Source organism: Bombina bombina, chromosome 8 (assembly GCF_027579735.1).
Source record: "Bombina bombina isolate aBomBom1 chromosome 8, aBomBom1.pri, whole genome shotgun sequence".
NCBI classification, from domain to species: domain Eukaryota; kingdom Metazoa; phylum Chordata; class Amphibia; order Anura; family Bombinatoridae; genus Bombina; species Bombina bombina.
In genome coordinates, this window is record NC_069506.1 from 117,071,285 (window position 1) to 117,096,794 (window position 25,510).

Below are 25,510 nucleotides of genomic sequence, written 5' to 3' on the forward strand. Positions count from 1 at the left end.
TGTAAAATGACTACATGTGTTACTGGCAACCAAAGAGGTACAACTAGGCAGACAGTAGAGCTTTGACCCAGTTGACTGTCCCTTACTGCATTGAGGCTTAGGAGACATTACACATTTAACACTCCTGGTTTTTTAAAATGGACATTTGTGTGTCTAGTATTTTTGTGAAGCTTTTACTGGACAGTCTGCTAAAATATTTGACTGTCTCATTAGATACTGGACACCTGGCAACCCTACATGTCATACCTCAGCCCTACAGCCCCTCTGTCCATCATATACCCACATCAGATCAGACCTCTGGCTGCACATCCCTTCTGTTTGGCACCTACCCCCATCAGAACTCAGAGCCCTGCCCCTCTGTTCAGCCCCATACCTCATCAGACCTCAGCCCTGAAGTCCCTTTGTCGGTTGTGTGCCATAAAAAGGGCCAGTACAGGTGGATTGAAGAGGAGGATATGTTATGCCTGGCTGCCACACTGCCTGACATCCAGGCAGAAATGTGACAGCTATAGTACATGAAAAAGAAGTGAGTGCCACACATGCTGTGGGTTGCTGACAGTAAACACAATTTTATATTGCATAATAAAACCATTTTGCAATATACTTTCATATTTAGAACCCTTTGGAAATGGTAAATTTTCTAATTCTCAGAGCCCGAAATGCACCCTGCGGACTTCTCAAAGCTAATCCATGCTGCTATATATATTCCCCAAGTTGATATATATCTATCATTTCCATCTATTTTATCTGACTATCATATCTATCTATCTATCTATCTATCAATCTATCTATTCCATATGTTGTATCCGACTATCATATCTATCTAGCTATTTCATCTGTTGTATCTGCCTATCATATCTATCTGTCTTTCTATTTATCTATTCCATCTGTTGTATCTGCCTATCATATCTATCATCTATCTATCTATCTATCTATCTATCTATCTCTATCTATTCCATCTGTTGTATCTGCCTATCATATCTATTTTTGGAGTTTTATAGCACACTCAGCTAGGATTGCCACCTCAGCCATGTTTTCCTGGACACTTATGAGTTACACATGCTGCAGGGTGTGCAGGGAGGAACATGTATTGTGTTTCTGGACAGCACTATTCATGTTCCTCCCTGCACACCCTGCAGCATGTGTAACTTATAAGTGTTCTGTATTTTAAGGGACAGGTGGCATCCCTACACTCTGCATGCCCCTAGAACTGCCACTCCATGCACATTAAGCCAAACAAACAAAATGGCTGTCAAACAGCCTCACTGATCTAGAATGTGCACCATACAGAATGCGTGAGGCCTCCCCAGGATGAAGATGCAGACCTTCACCAAACGGCACCTGTAAGGGATCAGCTCTTAATAAAGGGACAGTAATTCAACTTTCATGATTCAGATAGAGCAGACAATTTTAAACAACTTTCAAATTTACTTCTATTATCAAATTTGCTTTTTTCTCTTGGCATATTTTATTAAAGAGTACAACTAGATAGGCTCATAAGAGCTCAGGAGTGTGCACGTGTCTTTAGTACTCTATGGCACCAGTGATATTATTTGTAGCTTTGTTATACAATGTTGCGAAAACTGCTTTCATAGAGTACTAAAGACACGTGCACACTCCTGAGCTCTTATGAGCCTACCTAGTTGAACTCTTTAATAAAATATGCCAAGAGAACAAAGCAAATTTAATAATAGAAGTAAATTGGAAAATTGTTTAAAATGAAATACTCTTTCCAAATCATGAAAGGTTCATTTTGACTTTACTGTCCCTTTATGGGAGAAGGAAAACAAGCACAGTAAAAACTAATAATGCTTTTCTATTTGTACCCAGCTTAAAGGGACATAAAACCCACATTTTTCTTTCATGATTTAGATAGAACATACAATTGTAAACAACTTTCTGATTTACTTCTATTATCAAATTTTCTTTGTTTTCTTGTTATCCTTTGTTGAAAAGCAGAATTGTAAGCTCAAGAGTGTGCACGTGTGTCTGCATCACTATATAGCAGCAGTTTTGCAACAATGTTATACATTAGCAGGAGCACTAGATGGCAGCCCTATTTCCTGTCATGTAGTGCTTCGGGCATGTGCACGCTACCTACCTAGGTATCTCTTCAACAAAGAATAACATCAGAATGAAATAAATTTGATAATAGAAGTAAATTGGAAACTTTTGTAAAAACTGTTTTCTCTATCTGAATCATGAAAGAAAAATGTTGGGATTAATGTCCCTTTAATGTGCCTATAAATCACCTGCCCAAAAAAATGACTCGCTGGTAACAATGATCAGTTTTCCAATGAGGATAGATTATCAGTGCTATAAAACAAGTAATAGGAGTCAGTTTGCTATAAAGACATCTACTGTAGAACAGGGAAAGGATTTGTACAATCTGAGCACATTAATGACATCACCTTAGCGGTGCTACGTACACAGACGCAGTGCTAGCCTGCCTCTCACCTTTGAACTTAGGGAGCAGAGGTTCTCTGGAGAGCAGAGAGCACAGTAATCCCCATCATATCACTTCTAAATTTATATGTTCTGATTTAAAGGGACATTCCAGTCAAAATGTAAATGCACATAGATGAAATACATCTTTGAATAGAAACATATGTGCAATATACATGTACTGTATTAGCAAAAATGCTTCTAGTAAAAGTTATCGCTGTTTTAGTGTTAGCATTTTTCTCTGCACGTGCATGTGAAGCATAACAAGATATTCTCAGTGCACCCACATTTTACATACTGCAGCTGCTCAGTGCATCAGTGGGGCTGGTATCATGTCCGCAATTAACAAATTACCAGATGGAGCAAGCAAATTAGGCTCTCTGAGCAAGTGCTTTCTTTAAAATGCTGGTGCACAGTGCATACTTAAATACAGTTTGAAACAGCTATAGCTTTTATTAGAAGCATTTTTGCTAATGCATGTACAGTATATTACAAACATGTTTCTGTTCAAAACTGAAATGCACCCATGTGGTTTCCAATTTTGGCTGGAATATCCCTTTAATACAGAGTTTCTTTCTTGTATGATATTATTAAAGATCATAGCATAAATATTGAGATTCACTGTCAAAGAACAATTTTGCATACAATTTTTAAACAGTGATTTCAGCTTATTTTTAGCCCTGTATGTGTCAGATTGTGATCAGAGAAATTCCTTAAGGAGGAGGTAAGGAACTGTTAGTTAGTCCTCTCTTGAAGTGTTTTCTTTGCTGTTACAAGCAAAGAATATCAAGAATGTGACTTTCCACCTCAGTGATGACTAAATCTATTATGTGTTGCATGGCTTCCTATTCATACTTTATCCAATAGAAATATTTGTATTTGTAAACATACATACTATTAATTAGTTCTTATGGGGAAATTCTTATGTAAATGTTACATGTTCTAATTTGTTAGCTGTAGTTAGCAATACAAAAATGATATGCTCTAACTGTGGGGTCGATTCCAATCTTGTAAATCGTGTTCATCTGTTGTTTCTCAGATCCCAATATGCCCAATATTCTCATCATGCCCAATATTCTCATCATGCCGATATACAAATGGCATTCAGATTTCTTGGCACCACTTTTTGCAACTGCAAAACACACCCATGGGGGCTGATTTATCAAGCTCCGTAAGGAGCTTGATGCCCCTGTTTCTGCGCGGATACAGAAGTTATGAAGCAGCAGTCTAAAGACCGCTGCTCCATAACTTGTCCGCCTGCTCTGAGGCTGTGGACAGAAATCAACCTGATCAAATACAATTGGGTTGATTGACACCTCCTGCAAGCGGCTGGTGCAGTGATAAATGCAGACAGCATATGCATAACCTCAACTGTCTTGTGATCGTTTAGATAAGAAAAAATAAAATGGACTTTGTAGACCGGAAAGGGGAGGAGCCGGCCATGGTGGAGAATGGCCGCACGCATGCAGAGCTCCTGCTGAACCGTCTCTAATGTGGCGATAATGTAGCTTTATGGTTTATAATACCCTATATACAATATAATGCTTAAAGGACTTTTCAAATAATACATGCTTGTAAAAGAACTGTCTGCAATGCTGCATAAGAAACATGCTCTATATATTGAAAATAACATCTAATTGAAATATACCTGCGTTCAGGTAAAAACATGCACCTGTGTAAGCGGGCTCAAGCTTTCTATTCGGTGTGTGACGCTACAGACAGCAGATGAAGGCGGTTGGAGTGCAAGTAAACTAACACACTGGCTTACGCTGAGGGGCGGTTTGTTTAGGCTGGATCTACAGCATAGCCCAGTCTCAGCGGACACGGAGGAGGAGAGAGTCATCGTGCACCTGTGTAAGCGGGCTCAAGTTTTCCATTCTGTGTGAGACGCTACAGACAGCAGATGTAGGAGGTTGGAGCGCAAGTAATCTATTACAGAGGCTTATGCTGTGGGGCGGACTGTTCAGGCTGGATCCACAGCTTAGCCCAGTCTCAGCGGTCACTGAGGAGGAGAGAATCATTGCGTACAGTGTAAGCATTGTGCGGCACACCTAGCAAGAAAAGATTAAGTTTCAGGACAGCACCAGCACCCGTGGAAGACAGACCGGACGTGTCAGAGCCCAGTCACCTGCTGGGTTAAACAAGCCGTAGAAGGAATACGGGATTAGAGCTAAGTACGGCGCTGGAGCATAGACCACAGCTTGTCTTTCTGATATTAGGTGTGCCTTCAGTTGCGCTCCGGCCAGATAGACAATAGAAATGCTGGGATAAAAACTCATCAGACCACAGCAAGAGCTGGAACCCCAGGATAAGTGGTGGACTCTCTTTTCCCCCCCAGGCTTAGAGTGGACTGTAACTGCCTTCACTAAAGCACGAAGAGGGCACCCTACGGCCTCAGAATCACAGTGCTGCAAAGTGGCAAATCAATCCAGAAGGACTGTGGGACCTGCAAAAGGTAACATTTCCTATTTCTTTTAACACAAGGATTTGTTAATAATGGGCCACAGGAAAAAAAAAAAGACAGTAAATAAGGGTTGCTGTTTAAAATTATAAGGAGTGTGGGGAGGAGGTAGGCAAGGAGAGAGGAGGAGAGGGGAGGAAGGAGGAGGAAAAAAGAAAAAAAAAAGAAAAAAAGGATTTTGACCCCCTTTGATAAAATCAAAAAGGAAAAAAGGAAGGGAAAAAAGAGAAAGGGGGAAAAAATAACAATAAGCGGCCCAGAAACCTCTCTGCTAATTTAAAGAGGATCCTACTTAAACTACTTATATTCGTAAGAGGAATAAAAACCTCAGTTACAAACTGTATCTTTGCCTAGGGCAGAGGAGGTTTAAAAATGACTACTAAAAAACAGACCAAACAAGATAAAAGTGGTAAATCTAATTTTTCACAAGCACCAAAAGTAGACTCTTACTTTAAAACCACAGAATCCTCTTTATTAAATCAATCCCCAGAACCCACCTCACCTAATAAAATACCTAATACTCCTGATCCTAAAACATCTCCTCTAACAAAAGCTGATCTAAAGGGCCTACCCACGAAAGCAGACATTCAAACTTTGCTTGAAGAAATAAGTCAGGTGCAACTCTGTATTAAAAATGAGTTTTCTGAAATTAAAAAAGATATCGGAGAGATTGGAAATAGAGTGGCCCAACTGGAAGAAGAAAGGGATACATGGGTCATACATACAGACAACATGGAACAGCAGTTGTGTCAGCAAGGAGATATCATACTGTCACTACAAAATCAGTTAGAGGATTTAGAGAACAGGCAGAGGAGGTCTAACTTACGAATAAAGGGGATTACAGAGGACATACTATCTACAGATCTGGAAAAATTCCTTTTACAATTCTTTAATACATTAACAAAAGATAAATCATATACATCGTACACTTTGGAAAGATGCCATAGAGCCCTAAAACCTAGGCCAAAGAAAGGTGACCCCCCCCAGAGATGTCATAATTAAATTTGCACACTTCAAAGATAAGGAGGCCATTACACAAGCAGCAAGACAACAACAAAATATTATGCATGAAGGCCAGCATATTCAAATTTACACCGATATATGTCCAAGAACATTACAAAAAAGAAGAGAAGTTAAATTCCTCACCCTGCATCTTAATAATTTAAATATCCCATACAGATGGGAATTTCCCTTCGGATTAAGAGCTACAGTGGAGGGAAAGACTGCAACCCTACACTCCTTACAAGAGCTAGGAACTTTCTGTGCCAATCTGGGTATCAGTACCCCGACACAGGACTTATCAAATAACCAAGGGAGAGGGAAGAACGACCACCCATCTAATCAAAAGGGGGCATGGGGGTCACAATGGACAAAAGTCCCGAAGAGGAATAAACAGCAAGGGATGTACAATAAGGGCCCAGAGACAATTCCTAAAAGCAGCACAGATTATAGCCCAAATCCTATTAGCTAAGGGTTAACGGGTTAGACAGCATCATTATAGAGCTAGTATAAGATTAAGATAAAATAATTGGAGATTCAAGAAATTTGTTAAGTAAGGAGGAAGATTGTATTTTGTGTTTTTTTTTGGGGTTGTCATCATATTTTATGTGCACTATTCTTAGATAGTATGTATTTTTGTTATGTAAGCACTTATAAGTAATTTTTATTCCTTTTTTCTCTGTGTTGTTTAGACAAGGAGTTAAAGGAAAGAAAAGAAAAAAAGAAGGAGAAGGTTTATATATTGTATGCACTAAGGGTGGATAGTAGGGGTTTTTTGTTTTTTTTTAAGGAGTCATTACATCTTATGTGCACTATGCTTAGATAGCATGTATTTTTGTTATATACGTATTTATAAGTGTCTTGTATTCCTTTCCTCCCTGTGTTGTTCAGACACAAGGGGTTAAAGAAAGGTCCATATGCACAGGGTTCTCAAGGGGTTTTTTTTTTTTTTTTTTTTGGGTTGTCATCATATTTTATGTGCACTATTCTTAGATAGTATGTATTTTTGTTATGTAAGCACTTATAAGTAATTTTTATTCCTTTCTTCTCTGTGTTGTTTAGACAAGGAGTTAAAAAAAAAAAAAAAAAGGGAGAAGGTTTATATATTGTATGCACTAAGGGTGGATAGTAGGGGTTTTTTTTTTTTTTCCCTTTTTTTTTTTTTTTTTTAAGGAGTCATCACATCTTATGTGCACTATGCTTAGATAGCATGTATTTTTGTTATATACGTATTTATAAGTGTTTTGTATTCCTTTCTTCCCTGTGTTGTTCAGACACAAGGGGTTAAAGAAAGGTCCATATGCACAGAGTTCTCAAGGGTTTTTTTTTTTTTTTTTTTTTTTTTCTTTAAGGCGATATCTTATATTGGGTGCACTATACCTAGACAGTATGTATATTAGTTAGGTATTTATAAGTATCATGTTTTCCTTTCTTCCCTGTGTAGTTGAGGCACAGAGGGTTAAAGACAGGTCTATAAGCACAGGGTTCTTAAAGGGTTAATTAATTTTTTTTAATTTTTTTTTTTTTTTTTTTTCTCACAGTTTTATATATTTTTTCACATATTGCATGTTGGTTTAAAGCACTTGTACAGCGGGGTGTTTAGCAGGGTGGGGTGTGTTTTTTTTTTTTTTTTTTTCTCTTCCTCTTTTTAGAGGTTATCAGATACCGTGCGCACTATGCTTAGTTAGTATGTATTTTTGTTATGCATTTATAAGTATTTTGTATTCTTTTCTTCCCTGTGCTGCTGTGGCACAAGGGGAGAAAGAAAGGTCCTTAAGCATTGTGCTTTTAAGAGGTTATCTTTCCCTTCATAGATGGAGGGTATGTCTCTCTCTTTTTTAGATTAGGTATCTGTACCTTCGTCAGGTTAGCATAGGGATGGGGTAATAAGAATATTTTGTTGCTTTAAATTGCTATATTAACGTCACAGGAGGGAAAAAATTACATCAGTAGGTTCAATTTTCCCTAATTTAGGGTTATGGATGGGATGTGTATGGTGTATGTTGTGGGTGTGTTCCCTCCTTTTTTTTTTTTTTTTTTCTCTCCTCTCTCTCTTCCCTTTCTCCTCCCCCCTCCCTTGGGACCTTTTTCATGGTTACTTATGCTACCAGAGCTCCAGGTAGTCTTTTAAAAAAAAAATGAAAGCAGATAAAAGAGAAGTACACTTATTATCCCAAAACGCCAAGGGCCTTAATAATCCACAAAAACGTAATAAGGCTTTACACAGCTTTTATAAAGATAAGGGTGATATTGTTTTTATACAAGAATCCCACTTTATTAAAGACAAAGAACCTAATTTTACTAATAAAAATTATCCAACTGTATACCAGAGTTCGAATAAATTAAAAAAAAATGGGGTTTGTATTCTGGTTCATAGAGATATACCATTTCAACTTATCCAACAGGATAAAGATGAAGAGGGTAGATTCTTATGTCTAGTAGGTCTGTTATATAACAGGCCAGTCACTTTAGTAAACATATACGCACCAAATAGTGGCCAGAATCTATTCTTCAAGAAAGTATGTAACCGGATATTAGATATACAGAAAGGTACCCTGGTGGTTGGTGGGGATTTTAATGTCCCAATGGAACCGGTAATGGACTGTTCTAAATCTAGAAGCAATATCTCAAAAAACACAATTAAAGCAGTTAAGACAAGTCTACTGTCTCTTTCCCTGTTAGATATATGGAGGACACTCCACCCAACCATTAGAGATTTTACCTTTTATTCATCACCCCAAAAGTCTTACTCACGCATAGACTATTTTTGGATTGATCAAAATAGTTATTCACTAGTTCAAGAAGTTAAAATACATAATATTACTTGGTCAGATCATTCTCCCATCTCTTTAAGTCTGAAGTGGCCTCAAAAACCAATAATACCATATCAATGGCGGTTAGATGATAATTTGTTAAAGGACCCCTTAATAAGACAGTCTATACTAAAATCCATTGAATCTTATTTTGATATCAATGTCATAGAGGAAACCTCACCAAGTATGTGGTGGGCAGCACATAAAGCTGTAATAAGGGGGAACTTATAAAACATAAATCTAGGGTAAATAGACAAGCTAGAGAACAATACATACATTTGTTGGATCTACTGAACAAGGCAGAATACAAACATAAGAAAGATCCATATAACAAACAATTGGCAGACATCCTTAGAAGAGAGCGAGAAAATCTCAATATTTACTTAAATAAGGGGGTACAACGCAGAGCCTTACAACTTAAAAAAGTGTTTTTTAATGGCGGAAATAAGGCTGGGAGATTGCTAGCCCGAGCATTAAAAAAAAGAACGCTACAAACTTATATACCTAAAATATTAGATAGGCAAGGCAAAGATAAAACAGGGAGTCAGGACATAGCTAAGGTATTTCAGGACTATTATCAACAGCTATATAACCTAGACATACATAATAACCAAAAAAACTCTCAAATTGATAAAGCCCAATATATAAAGGAGACAAAAGTCCCCATGATAACCGAGCCTCAAAAAAAAATGTTAGAAGAACCTTTTTCGCTCCAGGAAATTAAACAGACTATTAAAAAATTGGTCCCGGGAAAAAGCCCAGGAATAGATGGTTTCAGTTCAAACTATTATAAAACATTTATAGAGAACTTAGCCCCAAAACTTTTACTTTTCTTTAACTCTTCAAGTACAGAACCTCTATTTGCAAAAGAGATGTTAGAAGCAAAGATAATTGTTTTACATAAACCAGGTAAAGACCCAGTACTTCCAGCAAGTTATAGGCCTATTTCATTGCTGAATAACGATGTTAAAATATATGCTAAATTATTAGCAAATAGAATAAATAGAATATTGCCGGACATTATAAATTTAGATCAAGTGGGTTTTGTCCCGAATAGAGAAGCAAGGGACAATACCATTAAGGCTTTATATCTAATAAAGTACGCAAAAATTAACAAAATACCTATGACCGCATTATCGTTAGACGCAGAAAAGGCCTTTGACCGGCTAGACTGGTCTTTCCTACAATTATCACTTAAAAAATTTGGTTTTGGGGAAAGCATAATTCAGCATATTTTTCATTTATATACATTACCAGCAGCTAGAGTTAAAATAAATGGAGTAATTTCAGACTCATTTATGATCACAAATGGTACTAGGCAGGGTTGCCCCCTGTCTCCCCTGTTATTCATTATCTCAATGGAAATATTAGCAGCTAAAATTCGTGCAGAGGCAGAAATTAAAGGAATTAAAATAGGGGACCAGGAATATAAGATCTCATTGTACGCTGATGATGTGCTTTTAACAATAACGGATCCAGTAAGGTCTATTAAAAAGCTGGAGCTGACATTGCAGGAATTTGGGACTCACTCAAATTTTCTTATTAATAAAAATAAATCAGAGGCTCTTAAGTATGCAATTCCCTCAAGTGAATATACTAATTGTAAAGCATTCAGTTCATATAGGTGTAAAGAAACCTCCTTAAAATATTTGGGGGTACAATTATCACTGGATGATACACGGTTGTATACAGAAAATTATGCCAATCTAATATCTAGACTTCAAATGGATTTGGACTCTTGGAGGTTGAAAATGATTTCATGGCTAGGGAGAATACACATAGTAAAAATGAATGTGCTCCCTCGCATTTTATATATCTTTCAGACCGTCCCTATCGATATCCCATGCTCCTATTGTATTAAACTTCAGAAAATAATTAATTCCTTTATTTGGAACAAAATCAAGCCAAGAATCAGAGCTTCTATCCTATATAGGTCAAGGAATGAAGGTGGACTGGGTGTCCCAAACATCAGAAACTATCATAGAGCAATTATCCTCCAGAGGATCTTAGATTGGCATATCAATCAAAAGAACAAAGCTTGGGTACAGCTAGAAAATAAATTAATATCATCTCTACCAATGTATAAATTAATTTGGACCCCAAGAGAAGGCAGACCAGAAAACATTATGAAGTTCCCAATGCTGAAGCATATATTTACGAACTGGGAACAAATTACAATAGAATGCCCCTCAATATCATCAGTCCCATCACCTCTACTCCCAATTGCAAACAATGTAGAGTTCCAGGGGGGACATATACCTAGTTGGGTTAACCAATCAAAATCACATCAATCCATGCCATTATATTTTTTTTTAAACAATGGAAAGCTCAAACCACAACAGGAGCTGGTAGATTCGGTAGGAGGTATATATCGTAACTGGCTAAAGTACTTACAGCTTCAGAATTTTTTGACATTAAACCCAGGAAAAGCAAATTTAACTAGGCAACTAACCACATTTGAGAAAATTTGTTCCAAGGAATCCTCATTTAGAAGCTTGGTATCATTTAGTTATAAGCTTCTTAATACATCGGAGGATTTTACAAAACATAGGTTTATGCAAAAATGGGAGGCCGAGACAGGGACTTATATAGATAATTCAGTCTGGAGGTCTATGTGTGTCAATATAGCTAAATCTTCTTCTTCCTCTGATATTCAAGAGTTAAATTATAAAATTTTCACTAGATGGTATCTAACGCCAGTCAGACTTCATAGCATATACCCTAACGCCTCCAAATACTGTTGGAGAGGTTGTGGGGATATAGGAAATATGCAACACATATGGTGGGAGTGCCCCAGACTGAAAGAGGTGTGGGAAATAATTTTAAATTGCATAAGAAAGATAAGTGGGAAGGAAGATTTCCAACTAGACATATATACTGCTCTGTTAAATAAACCCATTAAGAATATTGGTAAAACAAAAGCTAAGCTTATAATGTACGTTTTAAATGGAACAAAATCTTTATTGGCTAGAAATTGGAAAAAAACTATGGTCCCGGATAAGGAAACGTTGTTTACTAGAATTAATTTTTCTCCTTTTTTTTTTCCTCTCTTTCTTCTTCTTTTCTTCTTCTTTTTTGGATTGTATGGCTGAGGATGGATGTGGTTAAACATATTACTGATGTTTGTTGAATGTAGTTAGACATCAACAAGAAAAAGGGGTTTCTTAAATTCTTATGTTCTTATTTTTCTTGTTTTTCTTCTGTATAGTTAGAGCCGGCGGGCTCGATAAGATATTATATAGAAGAGTATAAGCAATGTTAAGAAATTTTTGTATATGTCTTAATTATTTTGTACGTGATTGTGTGTAAAAATGTAAAATAAAAAAGAGAAAAAAAATAAAATAAAATGAATTCACGTTTTTAATCTAACACAAATTTCAGAAAAGGTTGAAATTTACCCCTGTATGTTTAACCTCTATTCAAGCTTCCTGAACAACAAGCAGTCAATCAATTGCAATTAGGTGCAGCTGTAGCTACCGATTGGCTCTCTTGTGGTTCCCTGCACAGGTGCTGCAAAATTGCATGCCTAATAAGTTCTTCTAATATGGAAGTACATTTAAAGGGACAATAATACCCAAATGTCGAAGGACTTGAAAGTGATGCAGCATAGCTGTATAAAGCTGACTAAAAAATATCACCTAAACATATCTTTGTAAAAAGAAGATATTTCACCTCAAAATGTCCTCAGTAGCCAAATACCATTGTAAAAGTAGCCAATCAGGATGCTTGTGCCAGGACTTACAAGTGAGCATGGATCTGGCATGTGTGCAGGCACAGTCATGTTATTTCCCTTTTTCATTAATCTCATGAGATCACAGTAAAGCAGTGCAGGTGGACAGTAGCTGAAAGATAACTGTTCACAGAGCAAATACAATTGTGAGCTGAAGAAATTTAGAGGTAAAAAACTTTTTTGCCAAGAGATGCTCACGTGATATTTTCTCCTCAGTTTTTTACAGTTATGCTGCAGCGCTTTCAAGTAATTTAGTATGAGCCAGATTTATCAAACTCTGGTGGACAGCAGCATTGCATGTTGTGCATATGGTGTGCAATGCCGCCCCCTGCTTACACGCAGCCAATGGTGCTAGAGCTAGGGCTGTGAATCTCCTAGGTCAGAAAAGTTGAATGGATTGAGATACACTACATAGCAGATGGTGAAGTGAGTTTATTTCTTCAACAAAGGATATCTAAGGAATGAAGCAAAATAGACAATAGAAGTAAATTGGAATGTTGTTTAAAATTCTATTCTCTACCTGAATCATGAAAGAAAATGTTTGGGTTTAGTGTCCCTTTAACCATTTAAAATCCTACCATGGAAGACATCCAATACCTCTCAAGGGCTTCAAAAAATTCTTGCACCCTTTTATTATTTTCACAAAATCTTTAAATCCTGTGGGTGTGGGAAAGAGTGAATTTTGGAAAAGAAAGTGCAGGGTCATATACAATTTTTTTACAATAGTGTTCAGTATCTTTTAAACAAGAATGGCAGTTTATTTAAAATGCTCACAATTAACAAGGGCTTCCCCTGCATAATTCAGTAAACAAGTGGAGCATTAAGATGGAATTCCTGTAAATAAAAAACAACATTCTCTCAATCTCTGTCTTGAAAATCAAGTTACACAACAGGTTTACCTTGTGAAAGCAAATCCAGACTGTCCCTAAAAGGATTATAACTGAATATGTAAGCCTGATACTCATTAAAAAAAAACTTGGAAAATGGAAGGTCCACTGTATATCGGTTAAAGGGACATGAAACCCAAATTTTTTCTTTCACGATTCAGATAGAGAATACAATTTTAAACAACATTCCAATGTATTTCTATTATCTATTTTACTTTATTCTTTATATATCCTTTGTTGAAGAAACAGCAATGCACATGTATGAGCCAATCATACGGGTCATCTATGTGCAGCTACTGAGCGTATTTAGATATGCTTTTCAACAAAGTATATCAAGAGAATTAAGCAAATTACATATCAGAAGTAAATTGGAAAGTTGTTTAAAATGACATGCTCTTTCTAAATCATGAAAGAAAAAATGTAGGTTTTATGTCCCTTTAACATTTGGTGTAATGTTTTCATTGTGGAAATCAGATGTGCTTTTGCCCAATGTGGTGATGCATATAAATTGGAAAGAATCAATTAAAGAATATACTATTTAATTGAAAATTGGCTGATTTTAAAGAAAAAACAACTAATGAACTATGGCAATTAACTTTTCTTTTTTTTTTAAATGATTATTTTGGGAAAAAATGGTCTATAAATTATACAAGAACATGTTCTATATATATTTTAAGGTGGGAATTTTAGTGTAATATTTTTTTCTAAACACCAAATTATTGCCATTAAAGGGACATGGCTTTTGTCCAATTTGGTGATGCATATAAATGGGAAAGAAGCAATTAAATGATATACTATTTAACTGAATATTGGCTGATTTAAAAGAAAAAAAAAACAGTCAATGAACTACAATAAATAACTTTTCTATAAACAAAAAGGGTCCAAAAATTGAACAAACACATGTTCTATATGCAATTTAAGGTGATATGGTCTGTCCAATGTCGTGATGTATATTGTTGTTATTATACACTGATGATATGCAACCAGTATCATAAGGACTGTATATGGGGTCAAGTACCTGAATTTATGCACATGTCTAGTAATTACTATAAATATCTTAAACGCTCAATAGAAAAACTTTGATTTATGGTTTGGGTGACAGATGGTCTGTCTACAGATGACATCTCTCAGCCCATGCAAATGCTGAAAGACATGGGCGTCACAGTATTTATTGTTAGCACAAGTCGAGGAAACTACTTGGAGCTATCATCAGCATCTGATACCTATCATTTTACACTGATGATATGCAACCAGTATCATAAGGACTGTATATGGGGGTCAAGTACCTGAATTTATGCACATGTCTAGTAATTACTATAAATATCTTAAACGGTCAATAGTAAAACCTTGATTTATTTGCTATTTCTTTGGCCAGTAGACTTGATAAAATATAAATGCTTTTAGGACACGTGTTGAAAAGAATATGCAGTATGTCCTTCAAATGCTTTTTTCTTTTTTTGTTTTCTACTAGATCCCCCCCAGTTTGTCCCAGATTCAGAGGGTGACCTTACATTCCTACTAGACAGTTCAGGAAGCGTTTCCTATTATGAATTTGCGAAAGTGAAAGAATTCATTAAAGATCTTCTACATCCATTCAAATTTGGACCACAGGATGTACAGGCCAGTATTGTTCATATCAGCACAGAACCTGTTTTGGAATTTCCTTTCAACCAATATGATTCCAGCCGACAAATTCAAGGAGCCATACAAAACATAAAACAGCAAATGGGTGACACAAATACAGGCAAAGCGCTTGCTTATGTTAAGGAAAACCTCACAAAAGGACAATTTGGATCTAGAGAAAATCTACCAAAAGTTATGGTTTGGGTGACAGATGGTCTGTCTACAGATGACATCTCTCAGCCAATGCAAATGCTGAAAGACATGGGCGTCACAGTATTTATTGTTAGCACAGGTCGAGGAAACTACTTGGAGCTATCATCAGCAGCCAGCCAGCCATCTGATACTCACCTACACTTTGTAGATGTGGATGACCTTCGCATTATCACCAAGGAGCTTCGGGACTCTATCATTGGTATGTTTACAACTATAATTCTGTTCCATACACTCTTCTAGTTATAGTTGGATAACAAAGAAAAGCTCTGCTATAAGTTTTCAATACAAAATATCACTGACATTAATGAAAGGAATAGGTCAAGGTGAGATCTTTTGTCCAGTAAGTTAAAGGTCTATAATCCAGACTATGTTTCTAAAAACCTATTGACTACATTGTATACAGTTCATGCATTGTTTAAGGATAGATATACTTTTCTAAGTGGAATTTAGATTTTTTATGAGTTTGTATTTATTTATAGTATAGAATTACACAACAAGGATTAGACCTTAGATGTCCTAGGTGACAATTCAGAGCTTATTACATATAACTACTAATATATGGTTGCTTACTTTGAGCAATAGGGGGCCGAATCAATCATGCCCAGGACAGTGGAGTAATACTTTTGGCCTAAGTAATAGTTCCAACACTATGCCTTATATCTTCTATATGTACTCAGCCTTCCATATCTATCCCTAGAACATCAGGTGTTTACATGAGTTTGACATCTGATACACATCTGCTCATTTGTTACTATTGGTTTTGTTTCTATTCATATTTCATGAAGCAATATGCACATTCTTTGTAGTGCCTTTTGTTATCAAGATTTACCTAATATGGAACTAATTTTTATTTATTTTATTGTCGCTATGAAAATTTAGTCTAATGATTAGAATTATCATTGTTTCTGATTTTCTCTTCTTATGAATTGATTTTCAGTTTTATGTTTTATTTTTTGTTTTAATTAATAATGTACTAGATCATTTTCTGAATATGCTCTGACTATCTGTAATTAAGATGAATCTTAGTTTATGAACTAGTATATAATTATTTGTATCTATATTCTTATTGTTTATTTGTATTCTTGTTGATGTATATGACAGCTCTATATTTTGTGTTGGAAAGTATATGAACAGAATGCCTAATTGGGACCCACAGCCTTTAGGGGTAATTAATTCATATATAACTTTTGATTTCCTACCCTGTGCTTAAGCACCTGAAAAGGTTATTGGCCATTGAGACCTGTTTAGGCACCCTTGTACACTGATTTGTCAGCCTCTGATGAAGTGCATGGGCGCATGCGTGAAGCGCGTCAGGCGTTTGTTGACTTTCTACCTGATACCTTAGCAACATTGTTGAATAAACCTTTTGTATTCTAGCTTTTTGGCTCTGGCTTTTGCTCCTTGTTCTCTTTGAACTACATTGTTTAATACGTATGATCCATGAATTAAAGGGATATAAATGTGCAATAAAATGCCCTAATGTATTACAGTTTTTCCTTATTGCATTATTGATTGCCTGTAATTATGTGTCCCTCATGAAGGGAATAAATCGTTATTAGCTCTGCATTGATTCTGAGCTGAACATGGGCCAGTGAGCCAAACAAGACGGTATATGCACATAGGATCCAATCACATGCCATGTTCAGATTAGGGTTTAAACACATTGGCCTCAATAACAGTCTTTCTGATATCGGAGGTGTGTTTTTTTTTTGCGTGATCACAAACAAAAATGGATTCGGCTACTAAAAGTCCTGAGCTGTGAATCAGTTTTCATAGATAAATTGCCAGAAACATGTTTTCAGTTTATATAAGTACTTGTTATCCAGTTTGAAACTTGGAATACAACCAAAACTGACATATACAATAGCCTTTCACACCTCTTAAGGTTACAGTAAAGTTCTTTTGAATTAACCCCTTTGTACAGTGTGTAAGGGAAATGCTCTTTAAATTGTGTGAGATTAAATAGAAAAAAGCAAAAATGTTTCACAAAACTCATAACTAAACTGTTACAAAGTACACTAACACTCATAAACTACCTATTAACCCTTAAACCGCCACCTTCCTGCTTCACAAACACTATAATAAAGATTTTAACCCCTAATCCACCGCTCCCTGACATCACCGACAATATACTGAAGATATTAACCCCTAATCTGCTGCTTTCTGACATCGCCGGCACTATAATAAAGCTATTAATCCCTAATGCGCCGCTCTCCGACATCGCCGACACTATAATAAAGCTATCAACCCCTAAACCTCCGGCCTCCCATATTGCCATTACTAAATAAACCTATTAACCCCTAAACCTCCGGCCCCCCTCATCACCGCTACTAAATAAACCTATTAACCCCTAAACTGCCGCCAGCCCCCCCCACATCGCAAAACACTAAATTAAACTATTAAACGCTAAACCTAAAACCCCCTAACTTAAAATTAAAAGTACAATATAACTCTCTTAAAATAAATAAAAACTAAATTGTGAAAGAAAAATAAACCTAACATTAAACTATAAATTAACCTAACATTACTATTCTAATAAAATAAAAAATAATACCAATAAAAAAATCAAAATTACAAATTTAAAAAAACCTAACATTGCGAAAAAATTAAAAAATCTAAATTTACTAAAAACGCTAAGCTTACAAAAAATAGTAAATGAAATTATCAAAAATAAAAACAATTACAGCTAATCTAATAGCCCTATAAAAATAAAAATAAAAAACCTAAAATAAAAACACCCCCAAGGCTACAATAAATTACCAATATCCCTTAAAAGGGCCTTTTGTAGGGCATTGCCCCAAAGTTTTTTAGCTCTTTTACCTGTAAAAAAATACAGAGTCCACCCAACCAACGCCCCAAAATAGAAAACCTAACTCTGTATGGGCATTGCCCTTAAAAGGGCATTCAGCTCTTTTTCACTGCCCTTAATGGGCATTCAGCTCTTTTCTAAAAGCCCAAAGCCCTAATCTAAAAAAAAAAACACACCCCAAAAAATGAAGAAAAAAAACCTAACACTAACCCCAGAATATCTATTCAATGTTCCTGAAGTCTGTACATCCATTTCCATTCAGGCGGCGAGAAGTCTTCAACCAGGCGGCGATATCTTCATACATCCCAGGGGCGTCTTCTATCATCATACCAAAGGCGCGGAGCAGAACCATCCTGGAAGCCGATCCTATCCTGTGCGGAGCATCCTCTTCATACGGTCACCGCCGTACACTGAAGTTGAATGCAAGGTAGCCTTTCAAAATGGCGTACCTTGCATTTATTTTAACTATTATGTATCCATCCGTCGCGGAGCGGGTCCATCTTCAAGATATCCGACGCGGAGCATCCTCTTCTGCCGACGGCTAAACACAGAATGAAGGCTCCTTTAAATAACGTCATCCAAGATGGCGTCCCTTCAATTCTGATTGGCTGATAGAATTCTATCAGCCAATCGGAATTAAGGTTGAAAAAATCCTATTGGCTGATGCAATCAGCCAATAGGATTGAACTGGCATTCTATTGGCTGATTGGAACAGCCAATAGAATGCCAGCTAAATCCTATTGGCTGATAGGATTGAAGTTCAACCCTATTGGCTGATCCAATTGGCTGATTGCATCAGCCAATAGGATTGAACTGGCATTTTATTGGCTGATTGGAACAGCCAATAGAATGCTAGCTCAATCCTATTGGCTGATTGGATCAGCCAGTAGGATTGAACTTCAATCCTATTGGCTGATTGCATCAGCCAATAGGATTTTTTCTACCTTAATTCCGATTGGCTGCTAGAATTCTATCAGCCAATCGGAATTGAAGGGACGCCATCTTGGATGACGTCATTTAAAGGAACCTTCATTCTGTGTTTAGCCGTCGGAAGAAGAGGATGCTCCGCGCCGGATGTCTTGAAGATGGACCCGCTCCGCGCCGGATGGATGAAGATAAAAGATGCCGTCTGGATGAAGACTTCTGCCCGTCTGGAGGACCACTTCGCCCGGCTTGGATGAAGACTTCTCCCGGCTTCGTTGAGGACTTCGGCCTGGTTGGGTGAAGACGTCTCCCGGTAAGGTGATCTTCAGGGGGTTAGTGTTAGGTTTTTTTAAGGGGGTTTGGGTGGGTTTTAGAGTAGGGTTGGTTGTGTGGGTGGTGGGTTTTAATGTTGGGGGGATTGTAATTTTTTTTTTCAGGTAAAAGAGCTGATTACTTTGGGGCAATGCCCCGCAAAAGGCCCTTTTAAGGGATATTTGTAATTTAGGGTAGGGGTTTTTTTTATTTTGGGGGGGGGGGGCTTTTTATTTTGTTAGGGGGATTAGATTAGGTGTAATTAGTTTAAAAATCTTGTAATTTGTTTATTATTTTCTGTAATTTAGTGTTTTTTGTTTTTTTTGTACTTTAGATAATTTTATTTAATTGAAATTAATTGTATTTATTTTAGGTAATTAATTTAATTGTAGTGTAGTGTTAGGTGTAATTGTAACTTAGGTTAGGTTTTATTTTACAGGTAAATTTGTCTTTATTTTAACTAGGTAGTTATTAAATAGTTAATAACTATTTACTAACTATTGTACCTAGTTAAAATAAATAAACTTGCCTGTAAAATAAAAATAAACCCTAAGCTAGCTATAATGTAACTATTAGTTATATTGTAGCTAGCTTAGGGTTTATTTTATAGGTAAGTATTTAGTTTTAAATAGGAATTATTTAGTTAATTGTAGTAATTTTATTTAGATTTATTTAAATTATACTTAAGTTAGGGGGGGTTAGGGTTAGAATTAGGTTTAGGGGTTAATAACTTTATTATAGTGGCGGCGACGTTGGGGGCGGCAGATTAGGGGTTTATAAATGTAGGTAGGTGTCGGCGATGTTAGGGCCGGCAGATTAGGGGTTAATAATATTTAAATAGTGTTTGCGATGCAGGAGTGCAGCGGTTTAGGGGTTAATATATTTATTATAGTGGCGGCGATGTCCGGTTTGGCAGATTAGGTGTTAAAAAAATTATTTTAGTGTTTGCGATGTGGGAGGGCCTCGGTTTAGGGGTTACTAGGTTTATGGGTGTTAGTGTACTTTTTAGCACTTTAGTTAAGAGTTTTATGCTACGGCGTTGTAGTGTAAAACTCTTAACTACTGACTTTTAAATGCGGTACCAGGCTTGACAGGAGAGGGTCTACCGCTCACTTTTGGTCAGACTCGTAATACTGGCGCTATGCAAGTCTCATTGAAAATATAGGATACGCAATTGACGTAAGTGGATTTGCGGTATTTCCGAGTCTGGCCAAAAAAGTGAGCGGTACACCTGTACCTTCAAGACTCGTAATACCAGCGGCGTTAAAAAGCAGCGTTGGGACCGGCCAACGCTGCTTTTTAAGCCTAACGCAAGACTCCTAATCTAGGTGTATGTTCGTTCCAGTAATAAATCAAACTGTTTAAAAATAGTATATTCCAAGTGACACTGTAGTCTCTCTTATCAGGAAATGTCTGGTAAGTTCCTGTGTTACTAAATGTTATATATACACATACCTTCCCCACACTTTTGAATGTGAGTATGATGTCAGACCACCTGTCCTTTATGTCCGTCTGTCTCTATTAATGTCAGTTGGGGGCAGCACCACGCTACCAGATTTGGGATGTTCCAGTTGTTCTGGACAATGTGTATGCCACTCTTCAATCTTGGTGAGAATTTGCAGGGATTCACAGCCAGCTCCAACCTCCACAGAGCCTAGGCTGACCGGGGTGTTATGTGGCCATTGCTTGATGGCTTCCCACCCACATCGCCGTCCGCTCCTTAGCCACAGCGTGCAGACACTAACAGCCGGGCGTGGTGGATCCTTGGGCACCATATGTGCCGACCGCAGGTGAGGCTGTATCAGTTCGGCATTACTAAGTTCACGCCGTTACTTGCCTGTCCTCCACCAAGGCCCCCGAAAGTGCCACGCTCAAATGTGGTGGCGTCACGCTGCACACGTATGGCTTGCTTCCCCCTCCGGATTTGTAAAGGCATTTTTCAGTGCCGGTTTTTTTTCTAACACCCCACTCCCACCAGCTTTAAAGCCCCAAAGTTGTTGTGCCTAGTGCAGTTGTTTTTTATTTTAAAAAAAATGCTACTTTTTTTTTTTATAAAAAACTATAATTCCCTCTATTTTGAGGGCATTTGGGACACTTTTGGAAAATTAACGAGAGAGCTAATCTTGCCACTTGTAATAGCTGGTTAATTATCGCACGTTTGCGGATGCACAACAATTTAGCACACCACTTGTAATCTAGCCCTATTTAAAGGGATATGAAATTCAATTTTGTATTTAATGATTCAGATTGAGCATACGGTTTTAAATAACTTCCAAATTTCCTGAGGACAGGTTTGAAAACCAGTGTCCGTAAAGCAATGAGCATCTCCATGTTTTAACCTAGGCCAATTACAGACAGCTATACATGAGTCTCTAGCATGTGCAAACAATGACTGTGTTGAATATAGTAGTGTCATGTCTGGAGTTGGGGACAAAATAAATAATGAAAGTTTAAGTATATTGCAAAATTAATGAACACATAATTCAACTTTTTATGTTACAATCTCAAGGTGTTTCCTTTCCCTTAAATGTATTGTTCCCATGCTACATTCAAATGTTATTTTCTAAATAGAATTGCAACATACTAGATACAATATTTTTCTTTATTTAATACAGTAGATAAGTCTAAAAAAGGATTAAAAAAAAAACACAATCCAAGGTTATAACTGAGTGTTTTTAATGGGCGGGCTTTTTAAATGAATTACTCTTGTTTTATCTCCCAGGGGTTTTATTAGAAAACAGGTTGAACTTTATGGATTATTTGTCTTCTTTTAACTTTGTCTATTTACTTATGTTAATGCTATATTATTATTTATTTATTTTTCATATTGCAGTCTCATTTCAGAGTCCTCATTAGGGTTGGCAGGTATCCAGTATTCAATCGGACAGTCCAGTATTTAAGCAATCTGTACAATAAAATCTACACAAAAAAAAAAGGACACTTAAATGTCCAGTTTTCATAAAGTCCCTGAGTTGTAACTAAATGTGAAAGGTCTTATAAATATGAAGCAGAAGGAAGTGAGGGACAGTCAAGGGGGCCAAATCACTTCTGTTTACATGTGGTGTGTAATTCAAAGAGGTAAAATGTTTATTTAATTAAAAAGAGAGAAGCGCTCAACCTGGGAACGAACAGTAGCATAATAGTTTGTTCTATGGCTAGTTACCACCCAAGAAGCAGCCTCTTTTTGCTCAACATGTGCCTTTCACAGAGAAGAACTTTCCTGTAGCATATCAATCTGATCCTGACTTAACAGTACATTCCTGCCCCGAAAATACCAGGCAATCCCTCTCTGAACGAGAGAAACCGCAAAACCCCAGACGTACATTTCGGCCTATTGTGGGCCTCGTCAGTGAGGTGCAGCCATATCCCTCTAGGCACACTGAGCAACAGGTCCTTGGGAATCCAGATGTGGACCTGTTGCTCAGTGTGCCTAGAGGGATATGGCTGCAACCCACTGACGAGGCCCACATTAGGTCGAAACGTACATCTGGGGTTTTGCTGTTTCTCTCGTTCAGAGAGGGATTGCCTGGTATTTCGGGGCTGGACTGTACTGTGAAGTCAGGATCAGACTGATATGCTACAGGAAAGTTCTTCTCTGTGAAAGGCACATATTGAGCAAAAAGAGGCTGCTTCTAGGGTGGTAACTAGCCATAGAACAAGCTAGTATGCTATTGTTCGTTCCCAGGTTGAGTGCTTCTCTCTTTTTATTTATGTAAAATGTTTATTTGTATGTGAATGGCAATCAAGGGCTCAAATGACTGCTCAGTTGTGAAAAAATATACATGGTAGGATCAAGAGTGGGGGCAAGGGTAGAGCTTTTGGGGGACATTGTGTGGGAACATGCAGGGTATGGGACTTTAGCTAGATCATATACAAGTTTCTGTAATGGAGCTACTAGGAAATACAGTGGTTTAATTTTAGTAATCTCATTTCAATATGGCTGCTATTATTTAGTGACAGTGCCCTGTAAGTAATAGCGGCAACAACTGATCATTATAAGACTCTTCCAATCCTGCCATAGTACTGTTACCTGTAATACAAAGACAGCAGTGTGATGGCTATTTAACCCAAATTCCAACCTCCCCCCATTGTAAATAAAGTTAAACCCTGTGCATTCACAATTTGTCAAATTTTAATCCTATGAGATGGATGAAAGGAACCTAAAGGAATTCTCCTCTGAGCAAGATTTTATTTAATTGTTGAGAGCCTAATTCCACTGTTATTCATTAAAGTCTACACACTTAAATATATAGAGATCTTAAACTTTTAAGTGTAGTACTGGAATAGGATATGATCTCTCTTGCTGGAGACAGAGTAGAGATTAGGGATGGGCGAATGTGTTTATATCCGAATTCGAATGTTAGAACAAATGTTATTGTAGAAATTCAATTTACATAATAGAATGTTGATAAGAACGAATATTCTTAAAATTCGATTTTCGAATGTTATTTACAGTTTTCAAATGTCACATTCGAATTCGAATGTTACATTTGAATATCACATTCGAATTCGAATATTACATTTATAAAACACAATTGTAGACTAGAAACACTATTTCGAATGTCACATTCGAATCGAATATCACATTCGAATCGAATGTCACATTCGAATTCGAATATTACATTTATAAAACACAGTATTAGACTAGAAATACTATTTCGAATTCTAATGTCACATTTGAATCGAATATCACATTTGAATCGAATATCACATTTAAAACACAGTATTAGATTAGAAATACTATTTCAAATTTGAATGTGACATTCAAATTCGAATGTAGCATTCAAATTCGAATATTACATTTATTAAACACAGTTGTAGACTAGAAATACTATTTCAAATTTGAATGTCACATTCGAATTCGAATGTCACATTCGAATTCGAATATTACATTTCGAAATTGAATGAATATATAGCTAAACATTCTATTATTAAAACAAATATTTTCGAATTTTATTGAAAAATTCGAAAACGAAAATTTGAAAATAGAATGTTAGAATGTTATATAAACATTCGAAATTGAATTCGAACAAACAAATGTATCAAAATTCGTTTTAAATTTAGAATTTTTAGAAACATTCGCCCATCCCTAGTAGAGATGTGCATTTTGCTGATTCGCTGAGTCGTTTGATATACAAACAGCAAGCTCCTTTGTTTGTAATGATCTACAGGGGGTCTTACCTTTCATTTGTCCATCGTCCCCTGACCAATCCTGCCATAGTATTACTAATGAGTGATGTGTTAGAGACAGCTGACCAGGCACTAAATGCTGGATTTTATTAATACAGGATTTAAAAGATAGGTTCTTTTAATTACTCAAATGTTTCTCCAAAACAAATGCCTGCATGGACATACTGTAATTCGGCCAAACCAAACAATTTTAAATATCCGAAATTAATCTTTCAGATGAGCTGAAGTTTTCACCCGTGCTGGGGAGAACACTATCATATTAGTGAATCTAGACTATAGAATATTTCATTCTCCTATGAACATGTAACTGAACATATTAATTATTCTAGAAGACACAAGCAGTTCACCAGAGTGCCAGTCATCTGGAGTCTGAGAGCACAAGCCTGCGTTTATTGCACTATTGTTTTTGGTGCCATCAAAAAGTGCGAGTAATTTTCTTCTCTGAATTTCACATATATGAACTTTACCAGATTACGCTATGTGGTGCCTCTTTTTTCCTTGTGTCTTCTAGAATAGCTTCTATTGTTGCCTATATGTTTGGAAGTGGGGCAGCCTGAGTGTGGAATATTTTATTATTGGACTCACTCTAATATTATCAAACATACTATTTATTTTAGCTGTTTATATCCTTCTTTAATTGATTTTATTGCATTATTTTTAATATTATTGTGTGGTGCCCCTATTAACTACTTATTAGTGATTAATTTTATTTTGTTATACTCACAATTTATATTAAGTGAGTTAATTCTAAGTGACATTTTTCCCCTAATATTTTTAAAAAAAGTGTATGTTACTTCCCAGCAAGATATTTCTGGCTTTTGCTAAGTGGGTCTGCAGAAGTAATTTTGTCACTATGATGTAGTCACTTCTATCTTTAGACACAAGTGACTCAGTGACACGCCCTTCAGTGCTGGATATATTTACTATTTTTTTTAGCAACGGCTGATGTGTACATACCTGTGACACAACATACACAGGCTACATTAATTTACTTGTAAGTCACTGAGAACTGATATGATTTGGTCCAGCTGAGTAGGAGTCAGATGATCTGTTACGCTACACCACAACAATATAGCTCTGGGAAAAGCTACAGCTGCTTGGCTA

General features: G+C 36.6%; 1 protein-coding gene across 1 annotated transcript in view; it reads left to right on the forward strand.

Moving 5' to 3' along the window:
• Positions 1–25,510, forward strand: part of VWA1 (von Willebrand factor A domain containing 1) — a 224,073-nt gene that overhangs the window by 125,879 nt on the left and 72,684 nt on the right. The window contains exon 2 of the mRNA XM_053690531.1: positions 14,807–15,370. Within this exon, the coding sequence (XP_053546506.1) occupies positions 14,807–15,370 (564 nt within the window). The remainder of the gene's footprint in view (positions 1–14,806; positions 15,371–25,510) is intronic.